Source organism: Ranitomeya variabilis, chromosome 3 (assembly GCF_051348905.1).
Source record: "Ranitomeya variabilis isolate aRanVar5 chromosome 3, aRanVar5.hap1, whole genome shotgun sequence".
NCBI lineage: Eukaryota > Metazoa > Chordata > Amphibia > Anura > Dendrobatidae > Ranitomeya > Ranitomeya variabilis.
In genome coordinates this window covers 322,898,778-322,915,283 of record NC_135234.1, presented here as the reverse complement: position 1 = coordinate 322,915,283, position 16,506 = coordinate 322,898,778, and the positions used below count along the sequence as shown (strand labels likewise).

Here is a 16,506-nt window from a genome sequence, read left to right as displayed (position 1 = left end):
AGTATTGGGGTATCAGGGGCATTAATAGGGATACATACGGCAGCAGCGGCTCAGTATTGGGGTATCAGGGGCAGCAACAGGGACACATACAGCAGCAGCGGCTCAGTATTGGGGTATCAGGTGCAGTAATAGGGACACATACGGCAGCAGCGGCTCAGTATTGGGGTATCGGGCAGTAATAGGGACACATACAGCAGCAGCGGCTCAGTATTGGGGTATCAGGGGCAGTAATAGGGTCACATACGGCAGCAGCGGCTCAGTATTGGGGTATCAGGGGCAGTAATAGGGACACATACGGCAGCAGCGGCTCAGTATTGGGTATCAGGTGCAGTAATAGGGACACATACGGCAGCAGCGGCTCAGTATTGGGGTATCAGGGGCAGTAATAGGGACACATACGGCAGCAGCGGCTCAGTATTGGGTATCAGGTGCAGTAATAGGGACACATATGGCAGCAGCGGCTCAGTATTGGGGTATCAGGGGCAGTAATAGGGACACATACAGCAGCAGCGGCTCAGTATTGGGGTATCAGGGGCAGTAATAGGGACACATACGGCAGCAGCGGCTCAGTATTGTGTATCAGGTGCAGTAATAGGGTCACATACGGCAGCAGCGGCTCAGTATTGGGGTATCAAGTGCAGTAATAGGAACACATACGGCAGCAGCGGCTCAGTATTGGGGTATCAGGAGCAGTAATAGGGACACATACGGCAGCAGCGGCTCAGTATTGGGTATCAGGGGCAGTAATAGGGACACGTATTGGGGTATCAGCAGGATGAGGAATGTGTGCAGGTTGGGAATAGATGGTGATGGCTTGAATATGAGAAGTGAAACATTTCTTTGTTGTATTCTCTGCAGCCGAGTCATTGCTGGAAGAAGTTGTCGTCGTTCTGGGCCACATGGAAAAGACGGGAAAAATGAACGATTCCATCAGAAAGAACGTCAGCGGTAAGACATTATCTGTAACTGTGCTGTGATCTCTTATATGTTCTGTAGGACTGTTATCTACCACTGACCATATGGCGGTAATATCCATGTTGGTCTTTGTATAGAGATTATCTTCAGTAGCAGCAAGGTCATCTGCTGAGGTCCTCCTCCACTATTAGGGTGCGTCACCCAGTTTTAATCAAGGTTACCTGGTTAGGGGCTACTCAGAAGCTTCACCCCCCCGAACGAAAACCCTAGCTACGCCTCTGGGAACCCCCACATGTATTCAGGCTGTCTAGTAGCTGTAAATCATGCAGCTGCGTCGACAGAAACTAAATCTCTGAGCACGCCAAAATACTCGGAGACCACCCGAGCGTGCTCGGAGAAACCCGAGTAACGAGTATTCTAGCTCATCACTACACAGGGCCCTTTTTTGGGTCCAGCAGTGCTTGTTACATCTAGAAACCAATGGGCAAAAACTAAGAATGTGAGTGAGCCCTAATGCTGGCCATAGACAAGAGCTATTACCTGCAGCCCACTGTCAGAGCCAGTAATTGTGCTGATGTGATGTCTGGGGTTGTACCCATCACACAGCAGCAGATCCTGGTCACATAGGCTGCATCAGCCACCTAGCTGCAGATCAATCCCTCCTGGCGATGACCGGGGTGAGGGCTGACAGCTACTACCCTAACACTACAGAGCCCGGAGGACCGATTCTGACTGCAGTCCTGTCCGGCCGAGTCGGGCCAGCCCTGTGCTGCTAACTACAAGTCTAACATTCGTTGCTTTTCTACCTCCAGTTTACGGGTTAACAGCTAAAGTTACTGCAGCAAAGAGCTGCATATAGCTCCGCCCACGTCAGAGCGCAGCCAATCCAGGGACAACCGCGGTTGTCGAGCCCCTCCTAGACCCAGCAAATCTAAACGGAGCAAAGCATCGGTGGGCGGTGCATTCCCTCAGAGGGGCGGGGCTGAGCATCGGCGTCAGACGAGGACGGCTTCAGTGCAGGTGGAAGGGGCATGAGCTGTCAGCTTCTGATGACCCTAGAAACACCTTGATGACGTCAGTCAGGTAGGTGCGGAGCCGGGCCCGGCGCTCTCCGGGGTGAGCGGGGTGACCCGAGTTGTGCAGCCACTGGGGGATCTGTTAGGCGGAAACTCACACACGCTGCAGAGTGACTGGAGTTTGAACGGTATGGCGCCCCCTGTGTGTGGTTTGGAGGGGTGTGATCTGTCACCTGCTGGAAGTAGACATCTGTGTAATGACAAGGTGGTCGTGTCCTGGGCTAGCGGCAGCCCACCAGCTGTGGGGGAGCCGGAGCAGAACTATCTCCAGGCCGGCTCCAGCACTGCCCTGGCCACATGACAGTGCCATCCGCAGATTACCCGGCACCCTCCCCATGCTGGGTCACCTCTGGGAGGCAGGCTGCTAATCCCAGCCATCACCCTGTCCACTGCTTCTCTCCTGTGGTGGGCATGGGGCAGAGTGTGATGGCATAGGGCTGGAGCGCCTGCTGGCCGGGCTCATAAGGGGCTCTGCCCCACAGTGATATCAGCAGATTACCCGGCACCCTCCCCATGCTGGGCCACCTCTGGGAGGCAGACTGCTAATCCCAGCCATCACCCTGTCCACTGCTTCTCTCCTGTGGTGGGCATGGGGCAGAGTGTGATGGCATAGGGCTGGAGCACCTGCTGGCCGGGCTCATAAGGGGCTCTGCCCCACAGTGATATCAGCAGATTACCCAGCACCCTCCCCATGCTGGGCCACCTCTGGGAGGCAGGCTGCTAATCCCAGCCATCACCCTGTCCACTGCTTCTCTCCTGTGGTGGGCATGGGGCAGAGTGTGATGGCATAGGGCTGGAGCGCCTGCTGGCCGGGCTCATAAGGGGCTCTGCCCCACAGTGATATCAGCAGATTACCCGGCACCCTCCCCATGCTGGGCCACCTCTGGGAGGCAGACTGCTAATCCCAGCCATCACCCTGTCCACTGCTTCTCTCCTGTGGTGGGCATGGGGCAGAGTGTGATGGCATAGGGCTGGAGCGCCTGCTGGCCGGGCTCATAAGGGGCTCTGCCCCACAGTGATATCAGCAGATTACCCGGCACCCTCCCCATGCTGGGCCACCTCTGGGAGGCAGACTGCTAATCCCAGCCATCACCCTGTCCACTGCTTCTCTCCTGTGGTGGGCATGGGGCAGAGTGTGATGGCATAGGGCTGGAGCGCCTGCTGGCCGGGCTCATAAGGGGCTCTGCCCCACAGTGATATCATAGAAACACAGGCAAACACTGAAGGCTGTTGTAAAGATGTAGAATCATACTAGCAAATATAATCATATAATGTAACCAGCCTATATATGGAAAGGTGTGGGACACACTACTGCTAATAAGCAAAACCACTAAAAAATAGTGCCATAATCCAAAAACGTAGAAAAAGTTTATTGAATAGATATACAAATAAACATAAACAAGGTCAGCAAGGTAGGGAGCGTTAAACAATCAAACCTCATGGAAACAAGGAGCAGAGAAGTGTTCCCCAGATATAAATAAATAGAACCGTACATGGTATATATATAGTATATGGTAAGCTCACATATAAACCTACACCACCGTTTGTGATTATATCAAGATCACATTATAAATGATGAGAAAGTAACAGACCACAGTCGTGTATAGGTATACATAATGCATATATAACCATGTGAACATACCACTATACACTGGGGAATCACGTCAGCTCCTGCCCACCCCGACGCGCGTTTCGGTAAAATCCTTCCTCAGGGGGCGTGCCATGTATTGAGGCAGGTGGAATATATAGCTGCCAGAACGCTGAATATAGCCGATGGGATCCCGCATCACCGCAAATCGGCTGCACATGTCACAACCGGACATACACGGGCCCATGTATGCCGGCGTGAAATTGCGGACCGGAAGCGGTAAGATGCGGATCGCGCATGACCAGAAATACACCGGCGGCCATTTTAATCAAGGGCAAACAGAATCACCATGGTATAAGGTAACAAGTGTATGGGAATAGGGCGCAAACAAAGCGTACCCGTTCACAAGAGGATGACAACATGCACATAATATATATGATTCAGATGACAGCATATGGGAACAAAGTCAATAAACCGGGCATAAATACATATATATCCATAATGAATACAAAATACATAGAACGACAAATACAAATAATTGATATTGGAATAATAAAGACACAAAATCGGATGTAAGACAATACACATCCATTACTAATAAAACAGCCGTCCGCAACACAGACGAAACACAAAAATAAGATATAAGACAATGTAAACAATCATAAGAGAATTATATAGACAAAAATTAATGCACATACATACATATCCAATAAATATATAAAGAATATATCCAAAACACGACAAATTACAAAAATTGATATATAAATACCCTAATGCCCCATATTTACACACAGCAACCATAGAGTGCCCAGATATCCCTATGAAAAATAACATAATATAAACACAAAACATACAATAATAAATATATAAAGGCATACATAAATATATTATGTGACGATGGATGAAGAAATATGAATAAATCACAGTGAGATAGCAACATGGGGATCCACGCTTCATCATATCATAAGAAAAAGTCCACCACAGCCAAAATACACATCATGGCAAAGACGAAAATCACTGAAATAAAAACACATAGATTAAAATGAATAAAAGAAAAAACACGAGGAGTGGCACACATGATACACTTAGCAGCCGGAAGACCGAAGGAAGGGGACAAAAGAGATACTCATTCAATCCAAAAGGATGGACCGTATTCAATTGCCAGATCCATCTCGTCTCCAGTCTCCCCAATCTCCTGGACACATCACTACCCCTAATATTAATTTTTCCGACATCAATGCCACGAACCTGCAACAAAGTGTCATCACAATTATGTAATTCCTTGAAATGTCGGGGTATAGTTTTGAGGGTGGATGTCTCCGCGTGGCCTGCTGCTGCCCGAATATCCAAAACATGCTCTCTGATGCGAATTTTGAGCTGTCTCGTGGTGAGCCCAACATAAATTAACCCACATGGGCAAGTAGCATAATATACCACGTACCTAGTGGTACAAGTGATATAAGATCGAATCTTATAATTCTTAGTTGCATCAGAGTTGACAAAACTGTCACACCGCTCAATGTTCGGGCAGGCAACACAGCCACCACACGGAAAACAACCCACCCTCCTGGTGAAACTGTCCAGAAACGTGGGTTTTTGATAATTAGAATAATGACTGGAGACGAGATGGTCCCTCAAGTTCTTGGCCCGTCGAAAAGCCAAGGAGGGATGTGCAGAAATAAATTTAGACATAATTGGGTCCACCCTTAAGATAGGCCAGGCACTCTCTAGAATGGAACGAACCCTGTCGGACTGAGAGCTAAAGGTGGTAACAAATCTCAGTAACTGCTTATCACCAGGCCGACCATTTGTCTGGGTCCCATACAGCAGGTCATGGCGGGAAGCATGTTTCGCCCTAAGATAGGCCTGCTTAATTGACCTCCGACTGTAACCATGGGATCTGAACTGTTCCTTCAGTTCCTCCACTCGTTGCTCAAACATAATATCAGATGAGCAGATTCTCCTAATGCGGAGGAACTGACCAATTGGGACGGATCTGATCATATGCCGTGGGTGGCCAGATGATGCGTGTAGCAATGTGTTTGTAGCTGTTTCCTTCCTAAAGATATCAGTCTGCAACATCCCGGAAAAGTCCCTCCTGATAGTCACATCAAGGAAGTCCAGGGATGTTGCGCTAGATGTAAATGTAAGATCGATGTTAAAGTAATTGCTATTCAGTACATCAATAAGTCGCGCAAGGTCAGATGGAGTGCCCTGCCAGACAAAGATATCTTCTATGTAGCGTGTCCAAAATGGGACACACTCCATAGACCCCACTTTGTCTGACAGGAAGAGGTCCCTCTCCCACAGCCCCAGAAAGAGACCAGCATAGGCCGGCGCAAAGGCTGCCCCCATGGCGGTCCCCTGGAGCTGCAGGTAGAAGGACCCCTTAGAAACAAAAAAATTGTGAGTGAGGGTGAACTCCAACAGCTCCAGCAGAAGATCCCGTATGCCAGCCGGCAATGTAGAATTGTTGAGAAAAAATTTAACGGCAGCCAAACCATCAGAATGTCTGATATTGGTATATAGGGATTCAACATCTGCCAAAACCATCAGAGTATCACCCTCCAAATGCACTCCGTCGACCCTGCGCAACAAGTCACCCGTATCCTTGAGGAAGGAAGGGAGGCCAGAGACTAGGGGCTGAAGATGATAATCGATCCATTTGTTAGTGTGTTCCAAAAAGTTATCCCTACCCGAAATGATCGGTCTGCCAGGTGGGGAGGCGGAATTCTTATGTACTTTAGGGAGAAGATATAGAGTCGGAATTGTAGGCACAGGAACTACCAGAGCAGAGGCCAGATCTTTAGAAATAATGCCGTCCCCCAGTGCCCGCTTGATGGTATCCAATTTTGCCGAGTACGCAGAGAGAGGATTATACGACAACTTTTTATAACATATATTGTTATTCAGTTGCCGAAAAGCCTCTCTCTCATACATACAAGTGGGCCAGAGGACGACATTGCCCCCCTTATCAGCTGGTTTGATAAGTATATCTGGCAGCTCCTGAAGATGCATCAACCGACACCTCTCCTCCCTTGTCAAATTATCATTAACAATAAATTTAGGAATCTTATAAAATTCCGCCATCACCACCTGAACAAACGTCTCAACATTAGAGCAAGATGACAAAGGGGGGAACTTAGTGGACCGTGGACGGATCGAAGCAGGAATCTCACCCCCATCGTTGGTATGTTCAACTGCTAGTTCCTCTAGAATTCTTAAGGCCTCTTGTTCCTCCTCTATGGGAAAAAGGGAGTGAAGATTGTTATTATTGAAGTACCTTTTGAATAGCAATGACCTAGCAAAAATATGCAGATCCTTAATGGTAGAAAACAGATCATACGCAGCTACTGGTGAAAAAGATAAACCCCTCTCCAATAATGACAAATCAAATTGAGAGAGGGTATGATTACTCAAATTAATCACCTTGTTGTCCCTGTTGACTTTGGAAGGAGCCGCATTTCTCTTATAGGGATGAAAAACATGATCCCGAAGTCTCGTGCTATCAATAGACCCAGTAGTTGAAGCTGATGCTGCAGATATATCCGAGCGACCACTCAGTGATGATACAGATATATTGGATGTACTTCTATGTAGATTGGTCTTAAAGTTTTTGGATTATGGCACTATTTTTTTAGTGGTTTTGCCCACAGTGATATCAGCAGATTACCCGGCACCCTCCCCATGCTGGGCCACCTCTGGGAGGCAGGCTGCTAATCCCAGCCATCACCCTGTCCACTGCTTCTCTCCTGTGGTGGGCATGGGGCAAAGTATGATGGCATAGGGCTGGAGCGCCTGCTGGCCGGGCTCATAAGGCGCTCTGCCCCACAGTGATATCAGCAGATTACTCGGCACCCTCCCCATGCTGGGCCACCTCTGGGAGGTAGACTGCTAATCCCAGCCAACACCCTGTCCTCTGCTTCTCTCCTGTGGTGGGCATGGGGCAAAGTGTGATGGCATAGGGCTGGAGCGCCTGCTGGCCGGGCTCATAAGGGGCTCTGCCCCACAGTGATATCAGCAGATTACCCGGCACTCTCCCCATGCTGGGCCACCTCTGGGAGGCAGACTGCTATTCCCAGCCATCACCCTGTCCACTTAGTGGTAAGAATATCCAAACCTCGGGTTTCCACTAAACATCACAAAACAATACAATTAAGCTAAGTTCCCACACGAGTCGGAGCCTCCAGGCTGCACCTTTTTCTGTTAAATTGCAACCAAATTAAAAGTAAAGGGACCCATTCTAGTGTCTGGCACAGCTGCTACTGAGAGGCAAATTTATCAGAAACATGGAACACCAGATGTAGATGTACCCACAGGCTGTGAATACATAATGGAATGCACTGTGGCTGCCCTCTTCTCCCAAGGAATTGTACAGGTGGAGCACTTATGTTTTTGTTATACCCCAGTCAATCCCTGACAGATAATGTCATCACTGATTTAGTAACTTCTCAAAGCTGTTAGTGGTTAACCAGATCTAAGGGACAAGTTTTCTCCGTATGGAGAGTGACATGCCAGATCAGGCACGTCACTCTCCATAAGGAGAAAATTTGCCCTATATATCCCAGTCTTGGGCTATGTGCACACATTGCAGAATGTTGTGTGGATTTTTCCTCACTAATTTTGGTAAATCAGCACTGCGGATTTACCGCGGTTCTTGTGCGGATTCCACCTGCGGATTCCTATTATGGAGCAGGTGTAAACCACTGCAGAATCCGCACAAAGAATTGACATGCTGCGGAATAAACAACGCAGCGTTTCCGCACCTTTTTTTCCGCATGTGCACTGCGGATTTTGTTTTCCATAGGTTTACATGGTACCGTAAACTCATGGAAAACTGCTGCGTGTGCACATAGTCTTAGCCTCTCACCTAGCCAAATCACTGACGAGAATGTTTTATCTTAAGTCATATTAGACTCGTTAAAGGGTCGTTATTGACTTGTAGGATTGCTGCTTTCAATAGGTGGCGCTAGAGTTCAAGTTCTCTTCCTCTCTGAAGAGACAATTTGCATGGTTAATAAGACTCATTTTCACGTTCCAAAATTTGTTCTTAAAGATGGATATTTACAAATCAAGATGGGATCCATGGAATGCAATAAGACCCAATAAAGACATAAGATGCTGGAATTTACAACATGTCCTGAGCCACTCTGCAGTGCAGGGTTGAGCGTTACTCACAATCACCCTGCTTGCAAACAAGCTGATATTATGGTAGAGATGGTAATAACGGCTTGCTGACATTAGCGTAGATTCTTTCATGCAAGAGAATCAGATCAATTGTGGTAATGACGCTTGGCTCAAACTTTGTCAATCTGATCTGAGTGTGATATGATTTTCTGGCATGAGAGAATCTCAGCACAGGTACAGAGAAGATGGAGAACAAAACTTCTCCATTGTCTCTCTGTGTGTACATCAGACTGCAATCGGATGACATCTGAGTGCAGTCCAATGTTTTAAACACACCCTTAGACTTGAATGGATGCGCATGATCTGATTTGCAGAGCAGAATCTGCGTGGGAAAAAAATCACTGATCTGCACTGCTCCATAGAATAACATTGGTCTGAGTGCTATCAAATAAAACCCCGGATAGCACTCATCCGAGTTATACGTTACTGTGAGTGATCCTTATAACTCAATTGCTAGGCCCTCCGGTCGGGTCTCGTATCCACTTCTTGTATGGTGGATTGAGAGTTCCTGAAACATAACATTTGTTGTGGACAGCAGGTAAATAAACTTTTTAATAAATCCCAATTTCCAGTGACTAGAGTCCTGCTGGATAACTGTTGTCATCACTACTAAGGAAGTTGGGGTGGCTACTGGGGAATTCACACAAGTACATGGCATGTTAACATTTTGAAAAGTGTTTTTTTTTTTTTTTTCTTTTTTAAAGGGAACCTGTCACCCCCAAAATCGAAGTTGAGCTAAGCCCACCGGCATCAGGGGCTTATCTACAGCATTCTGTAATGCATTCCGTAATGCTGTAGATAAGCCCCCGAAGTATCCTGAAAGAGGTTAGATTATACTCACCCAGGGGCGGTCCCACTGCGGTCCGGTCTGACGGGTGTCGCAGTCTGGTCCAGGGCCTCCCATCTTCATAGGATGACATCCTCTTCTTGTCTTCACGCTGCGGCTCCGGCGCAGGAGTACTTTGTCTGCCCTGTTGAGGGCAGAGCAAAGTACTGCAGTATGCTGGGCCTTTCTGACCTTTCCCAGCGCCTGCGCACTGCAGTACTTTGCTCTGCCCTCAACAGGGCAGACAAAGTACTCCTGCGCCGGAGCCGCAGCGTGAAGGCAACAAGAGGGCGTCATCATAAGAAGATGGGAAGCCCCGGACCGCCCCTGGGTAAGTATAATCTAACCTCTCTTTCTCATCTTTCAGGTTACATCGGGCATTCCAGAATGCTGTAGATAAGCCCCTGAGGCTTAGCTCATTTTCAGTTTTGGGGGTGACAGGTTCCCTTTAACACGCTGTTTACAGGTACTGTTGGGCGACCCTAGATAGTAAATGGCAAGATGTGTAGAACTCAGTTTAGTATTACCTGCTAGTGACTTGGATCTAAGACAGCTCTCCCACGTATTTATTTCAGCATTGGAGCGGTGTCAGTTATCCACACTTACTGGCCACTGTCTTCATTTGTTGTTGGCACTGCTGTGGTCCCAATCTGCCATCTTGTGACCGTTACTTCTGACCTCCTGGAAGCCAGAGGTAACTTACAAGCTCTCAATGTAAGGCCGGCGTCACACTGGCGAGTTTTACGGACGTATGAGTGCATAAACTACGTCCGTAAAATACGCATAACACACGGCCCAATGATTCCCTATGTCCCAGCTCATATCAGCCGTATTTTACTGATCCGTAATATACGGTCTTGTACGGCCGTAGAAAATCACAGCATGCTGCGTTTGTCACCGTATTGTGCAAAAAAATCGCCAATGAAAGTCTATGGGGGCGAGAAAAATACGGATTCCACATGGACCAGCAGTGTGACTTGCGAGAAATACGCAGCGGTGTTAGTGAAAAGCCGGTAATTCAATTGCCGGCTTTTCATTTCTCCTTCACAAACCCGACAGGATATGAGACATGGTTTACATACAGTAAACCATCTCATATCCCCTTTTTCTTTGCATATTCCACACTACTAATGTTAGTAGTGTGTATGTGCAAAATTTGGGTGCTGTAGCTGCTAAAATAAAGGGTTAAATGACGGAAAAAATTGGCATGGGCTCCCGCGCAATTTTCTCCGCCAGAGTGGTAAAGCCAGTGACTGAGGGCAGATATTAATAGCCTAGAGAGGGTCCATGGTTATTGGCCCCCCCTGGCTACAAACATCTGCCCCCAGCCACCCCAGAAAAGGCACATCTGGAAGATGCGCCTATTCTGGCACTTGGCCACTCTCTTCCCACTCCCGTGTAGCGGTGGGATATGGGGTAATGAAGGGTTAATGTCACCTTGCTATTGTAAGGTGACATTAAGCCAGATTAATAATGGAGAGGCGTTAATTATGACACCTATCCATTATTAATCCAATTGTATGAAAGGGTTAAAAAACACACACAAACACACATTATTAAAAATTATTTTAATGAAATAAACACACAGGTTGTTTTAATATTTTATTGCTCTCTCAGTCCACCTGAAGACCCTCGCTTGGCAAAATAATAAACCAACAATATACATACCTTCTGATGAACTGTCACGTCCCACGAAGTAAATCCATCTGAAGGGGTTAAATCAATTTACAGGCAGGAGCTGTGCTAAAGCACTCGCTCGTACCTGTAAACCCCGGGTGCTGAAAGGAAAGCTGGGTGATCTGTACTTACATTGAGTCGCGGTGAGGCGCGGCAGATTCGTTCCAGGTACATTTTGATCACTGTGATCAGGGCTAGGGTTAGAATTAGGGTTAGAATTAGGCTATGTGCACACGGTGCGGATTTGGCTGCGGATCCGCAGCGGATTGGCCACTGCGAATTCGTAGCAGTTTTCCATCAGGTTTACAGTACCATGTAAACCTATGGAAAACCAAATCCGCTGTGCCCATGGTGCGGAAAATACCACACGGAAACCCTGTGTTGTATTTTCCGCAGCATGTCAATTCTTTGTGCGGCTTCCGCAGCGTTTTACACCTGTTCCTCAATAGGAATCCGCAGGTGAAATCCTCACAAAAAACACTGGAAATCCGCGGTTATTCCGCAGGTAAAACGCAGTGCCTTTTACTTGCCGATTTTTCAAAAAATGGTGCGGAAAAATGTCACACGAATCCGCAACGTGGGCACATAGCCTTAGGGTTAGGGTTGGAATTAGAATTAGGGTTGGAATTAGGGCTAGAGTTGGAAATAGGGTTAAGATTAGGCTTGTGGTTAGGGTTATGGTTAGGGGTGTGTTGTGGTTAGGGTTGGGATTAGGGTTAGGATTAGGGTTAGGGGTGTGTTGGGGTTAGTGTTGGAGTTAGAATTGAGGGGTTTCCACTTTTTAGGCACATCAGGGGTCTCCAAACGCAACATGGCGCCTCCATTGATTCCAGCCAATCTTGCTTTCAAAAAGTCAAATGGTGTTCCCTCCCTTCCGAGCCCCGACGTGCGCCCAAACAGTGGTTTACCCCCCACATATGGAGTACCAGCATACTCAGGACAAACTGGGCAACAATTGTTGGGGTCCAATTTTTCCTGTTACCCTTGCGAAAATAAAAAATTGCTTGCTAAAACATAATTTTCAATTCCTCAAAAATTATTTTTTATTTTCATGGCTCTGCGTTATAAACTTCTGTGAAGCACTTGGGGGTTCAAAGTGCTCACCACACATCTAGATAAGTTCCATGGGGGTCTAGTTTCCAAAATGGGGTCACTTGTGGGGGGTTTCTACTGTTTAGGCACATCAGGGGCTCTGCAAACGCAACGTGAGGCCTGCAGATCATTCCATCAAAGTCTGCATTCCAAAACGTCACTACTTCCCTTCCGAGCCCCGACGTGTGCCCAAACAGTGGTTCTCCCCCACATATGGGGTATCGGCGTACTCAGGACAAACTGGACAACCACTTTTGGGGTCCAATTTCTCCTGTTACTCTTGTGAAAATAAAAAATTGCGGGCTAAAAAATAATTTTTGAGGAAAGAAAAATGATTTTTTATTTTCACGGCTCTGCGTTATAAACTTCTGTGAAGCACTTGGGGGTTTAAAGTGGTCACCGCACATCTAGATTAGTTCCTTGGGAGGTCTAGTTTCCAAAATGGGGTCACAAGGGGGAGCTCCAAACGCGACATGGTGTCCGCTAACGATTGGAGCTAATTTTTCATTCAAAAGTCAAATGGCGCTCCTTCCCTTCCGAGCCTTGCCCTGTGCACAAACAGTGGTTTGTGACCACATGTGAGGTATCGGTGTACTCAGGAGAAATTGACCAACACATTTTAGGATCCATTTTATCCTGTTGCCCATGTGAAAATGAAAAAATTGAGGCTAAAAGAAATTTTTTGTGAAAAAAAAAAAGTACTTTTTAATTTTTACGGATCAATTTGTGAAGCACCTGGGGATTCGAAGTGCTCACTATGCATCTAGATAAGCTCCTTTGGGGGTCTAGTTTCCAAAATGGGGTCACTTGTGGGGGAGCTCCAATGTTTAGGCACACAGGGGCTCTCCAAACGCGACATGGTGTCCGCTAAAGATTGGAGCCAATTTTTCATTGAAAAAGTCAAATGGCGCTCCTTCCCTTCCGAGCCCTGTCGTGCGCCCAAACAGTGGCCCCCCCCCCTCCCACATATGGGGTATCGGCGTACTCAGTATAAATTGTACAATAACTTTTGGGGTCCAGTTTCTCTTTTTACCCTTGGCAAAATAAAAAAATTGTTGCTAAAAGATCATTTTTGTGACTAAAAAGTTAAATGTTCATTTTTTCCTTCAATGTTGCTTCTGCTGCTGTGAAGCACCTGAAGGGTTAATAAACTTCTTGAATGTGGTTTTGAGTACCTTGAGGGGTGCAGTTTTTAGAATGGTGTCACTTTTGGGTATTTTCAGCCATGTAGACCCCTCAAACTGACTTCAAATGTGAGGTGGTCCCTAAAAAAAAATGGTTTTGTAAATTTTGTTGTAAAAATGAGAAATCGCTGGTCAAATTTTAACCCTTATAACTTCCTAGCAAAAAAAAAATGTTTCCAAAATTGTGCTGATGTAAAGTAGACATGTGGGTAATGTTATTTATTAACTATTTTGTGTCACACAACTCTCTCGTTTAACAGAATAAAAATTCAAAATTTGAAAATTGCGAAATTTTCAAAATTTTCGCCAAATTTCCATTTTTTTCACAAACGCAAAAATTATCAACCTAAATTTTCCACTAACATGAAGCCCAATATGTCACGAAAAAACAATCTGAGAACCGCTAGGATCCGTTGAAGCGTTCCTGAGTTATTACCCCATAAAAGGACACTGATCAGAATTGCAAAAAACGGCCAGGTCATTAAGGTCAAAATAGGCTGGGTCATAAAGGGGTTAATGGGCAGAACAGTCCTCGCTTGGCATCAACATATGCCACTATTTGGTTCTTTTGGGGAAAATAACAAAAGTTCAGTAACTGGCCTGACGAACAGTTTGTTCTCCCCAAGCTTGCACACTCTGACCTCTACTTTGTGCTCCTTCCCGTCCTTGCTGGGAAAGGGCTTGGTGACTAGGCCAAGTGGCCACTCGTTTCAATGCGACTGTCTTTGACGCGTACAACATCGCCAGGTTGGATGTTCGGGCTGTCTTCCTGCCACTTTGTCCTGATTTGCAGGGTGGAGAGATATTGCTTTCTCCATCTGTCCCAAAAGACATTGGACATGCTTTGTACAACACGAAGTATTGTAACCTTTGCTCTTTCCAGGTTGGGAGCGATAAACGCATGCTTGCAGTGATGCCAACCTTTACAAGGTCTCTGGCTTGCAGGTAGTGCTGACTTCTAGCACTGGGCTACATGGAAGTAGACAAGCGATGGCTCGAACAAGTGACTTCCAGGTTGAGAACCTGATGAACCGATGAGATTCGAGGTGTTGACTTAAAGGGAACCTGTCACCCCGTTTTTTCAGTATGAGATAAAAATACCATTAAATAGGGCCTGAGCTGTGCTGGACAATAGTGTATTTTGTGTACCGATTCCCCACCTAAATACCTTACCAAAGTCACCATTTTCGCCTGTCAATCAAGGTGGTCTGGTCAAATGGGCGTGGTGAAATCGCTTCTTCTCCCCCAGATCTTGCTTATCTTTCCGTTGGTGGCGTAGTGGTTTGCGCATGCCCAACAGCGGAATGCACTGCGCAGCTGAAGAAAAAGAGCGCGATCTGCGCTATTCACCGCTTTATCGCTGGTGGCGGCCATCTTCTGAGGCCGCGCGTGCGCAGATGGAGCGCTCTGCTGCCCGGGGCTTCCGGAAAATGGCCGCGGGATGCCGCGCGTGCGCAGATGGAGATTGCGGCGGCCATTTTCCTGAAGCCGATATGCGAACTCGGCTTCAGGAAAATGGCCGCCGCGATCTCCAACTGCGCACGCGCGGCATTGTGTAGAGGACACTGCTTACTGACATCTTGAGGTTTGTTCTCTTCTGTTCTCCTCTACTTGTGTTGTGAGGAGGAACTGTGGAAACAATATTAGTTTTGTGGACTGCCACATGTGTTTTACTGGGTTTGATACCAGGGGCAGTGGAACATGACAGAGTGAAGTCAAAACTAGGGTCATTTCTGATCCTAGCTTGTTTGGTGACAAATTCCACAAATACAGTGAAAGGAGGGAATGGTACATTGAGTTTGCTTATACCGTGAACCATGTTTAACCCACTTTTCTTGTAAGTTGTAAGGGAGTTTCTGTACTATCGGATTGACACCCCTAGCAGTGTCTAAGAATGCCAATCCAGGCAAGTTACCTTCATTCTGGGCAACCTGTAACTCTATCAATAAATCACTCAAGTCTCTAAGCTTCGGATAACCTTTAGGCCCTATCTTAGAGAAATCATCAATTCTTTTGTATAAAGCATTCTTGACTTCTATGGACTCATAGCATTCATCAAGTCTTTCCCACACTTTACGTAGACCTATGTGTGGATACGTTATATTAATGTCTTAGTCTTTTGGCATGCTCGACTGACTCGCTTCCAAGCCAGTGTACCAAGAGATCTAATTCCTCAGTACTAGAAAGGTCCAGTCGCTGAATGGCGTTCTGGAACAAGGCATGCCATGATCTATAGTTTTTGGCTTTATCAGTGAACCTTACAAGTCCTTTAGGAACCAGTTCTCAGCGGGCAAAGAACTTTGTAAAGTCCATGGTGGCTTGGTCAGTGCTGGTACAAGCTGGTGTTAGGCATGTGTAATGTGTGGGGTACCACTGTACCTGTGAGACGCTTCGGATAGTCTGCGTAGTAGCTTTCCGGTGAAGGTGTCTCTTTAAGGCAGGATGCGAGCTGTAACTTCTGCTCAATGGAACGGTAGCTGAGGTCGACATCTCTATGCTGGGCGTCCTCTTGTCTATAGTAGCAAAGTTCGGGGTTGGATCGCTGTTAATAAGCATAGGCTTGTCGGTGTAGTGCGTCAGGGCTGTCATCCATGCCGGAATGTTGATGGACGTACTCTGCGATGCACTGGATCTTGCTGCTCTAGATGTGTTCCGAGAACGTTGCTGCGTCTCTCATCATCAGGATCCTCCATAGCTTCCAAGTACTCTGCCTTGGCTATTGCAGCTGATGTCTTTGCCGCAAGTCTTTCTAGAGACGCTTGCAGGCACGCACTCTCCTTTCTCTGCGTGCAGTTGCTGCTTCATGTTCTGCTTGTCTCATCTTTAGATGCATCTCTCGTTCGGCGAAAGAGGACCCCGCTTTGGCCGCTTCGGCACGAGCAACAGCAGCCAGCTCTTTTATTGAAGACTTGTTAGAGCCTGCTCGTGACCTCGTTTTGAGTGAGAATGTATCGCATCGAG

General features: G+C 47.0%; 1 protein-coding gene and 1 long non-coding RNA gene across 13 annotated transcripts in view; one reads left to right on the top strand and one right to left on the bottom strand.

Annotated features, from left to right (window-relative positions):
• The first annotated feature begins 1,873 nt into the window (after positions 1–1,873).
• Positions 1,874–16,506, top strand: part of LOC143815937 (protein 4.1-like) — a 405,258-nt gene continuing 390,625 nt past the window's right edge. For 8 of the 11 annotated variants that reach the window (XM_077295758.1, XM_077295756.1, XM_077295754.1 and 5 more), the window contains exon 1: positions 1,874–1,998. Coding sequence is in view for 3 of the 11 variants with exons in the window: in XM_077295750.1 (XP_077151865.1) it covers positions 1,985–1,998 (14 nt within the window). In the remaining 8 variants the exon portion in view is untranslated. The remainder of the gene's footprint in view (positions 1,999–16,506) is intronic. The other 3 variants (XM_077295750.1, XM_077295746.1, XM_077295741.1) reach the window with 3 other exon arrangements.
• Positions 6,367–16,506, bottom strand: part of LOC143815939 (uncharacterized) — a 51,581-nt gene continuing 41,441 nt past the window's right edge. The window contains exon 3 of one of the 2 annotated variants that reach the window (XR_013223851.1): positions 6,367–6,821. This is a non-coding gene — a long non-coding RNA (uncharacterized LOC143815939). The remainder of the gene's footprint in view (positions 6,822–16,506) is intronic. The other variant, XR_013223852.1, reaches the window with a different exon arrangement.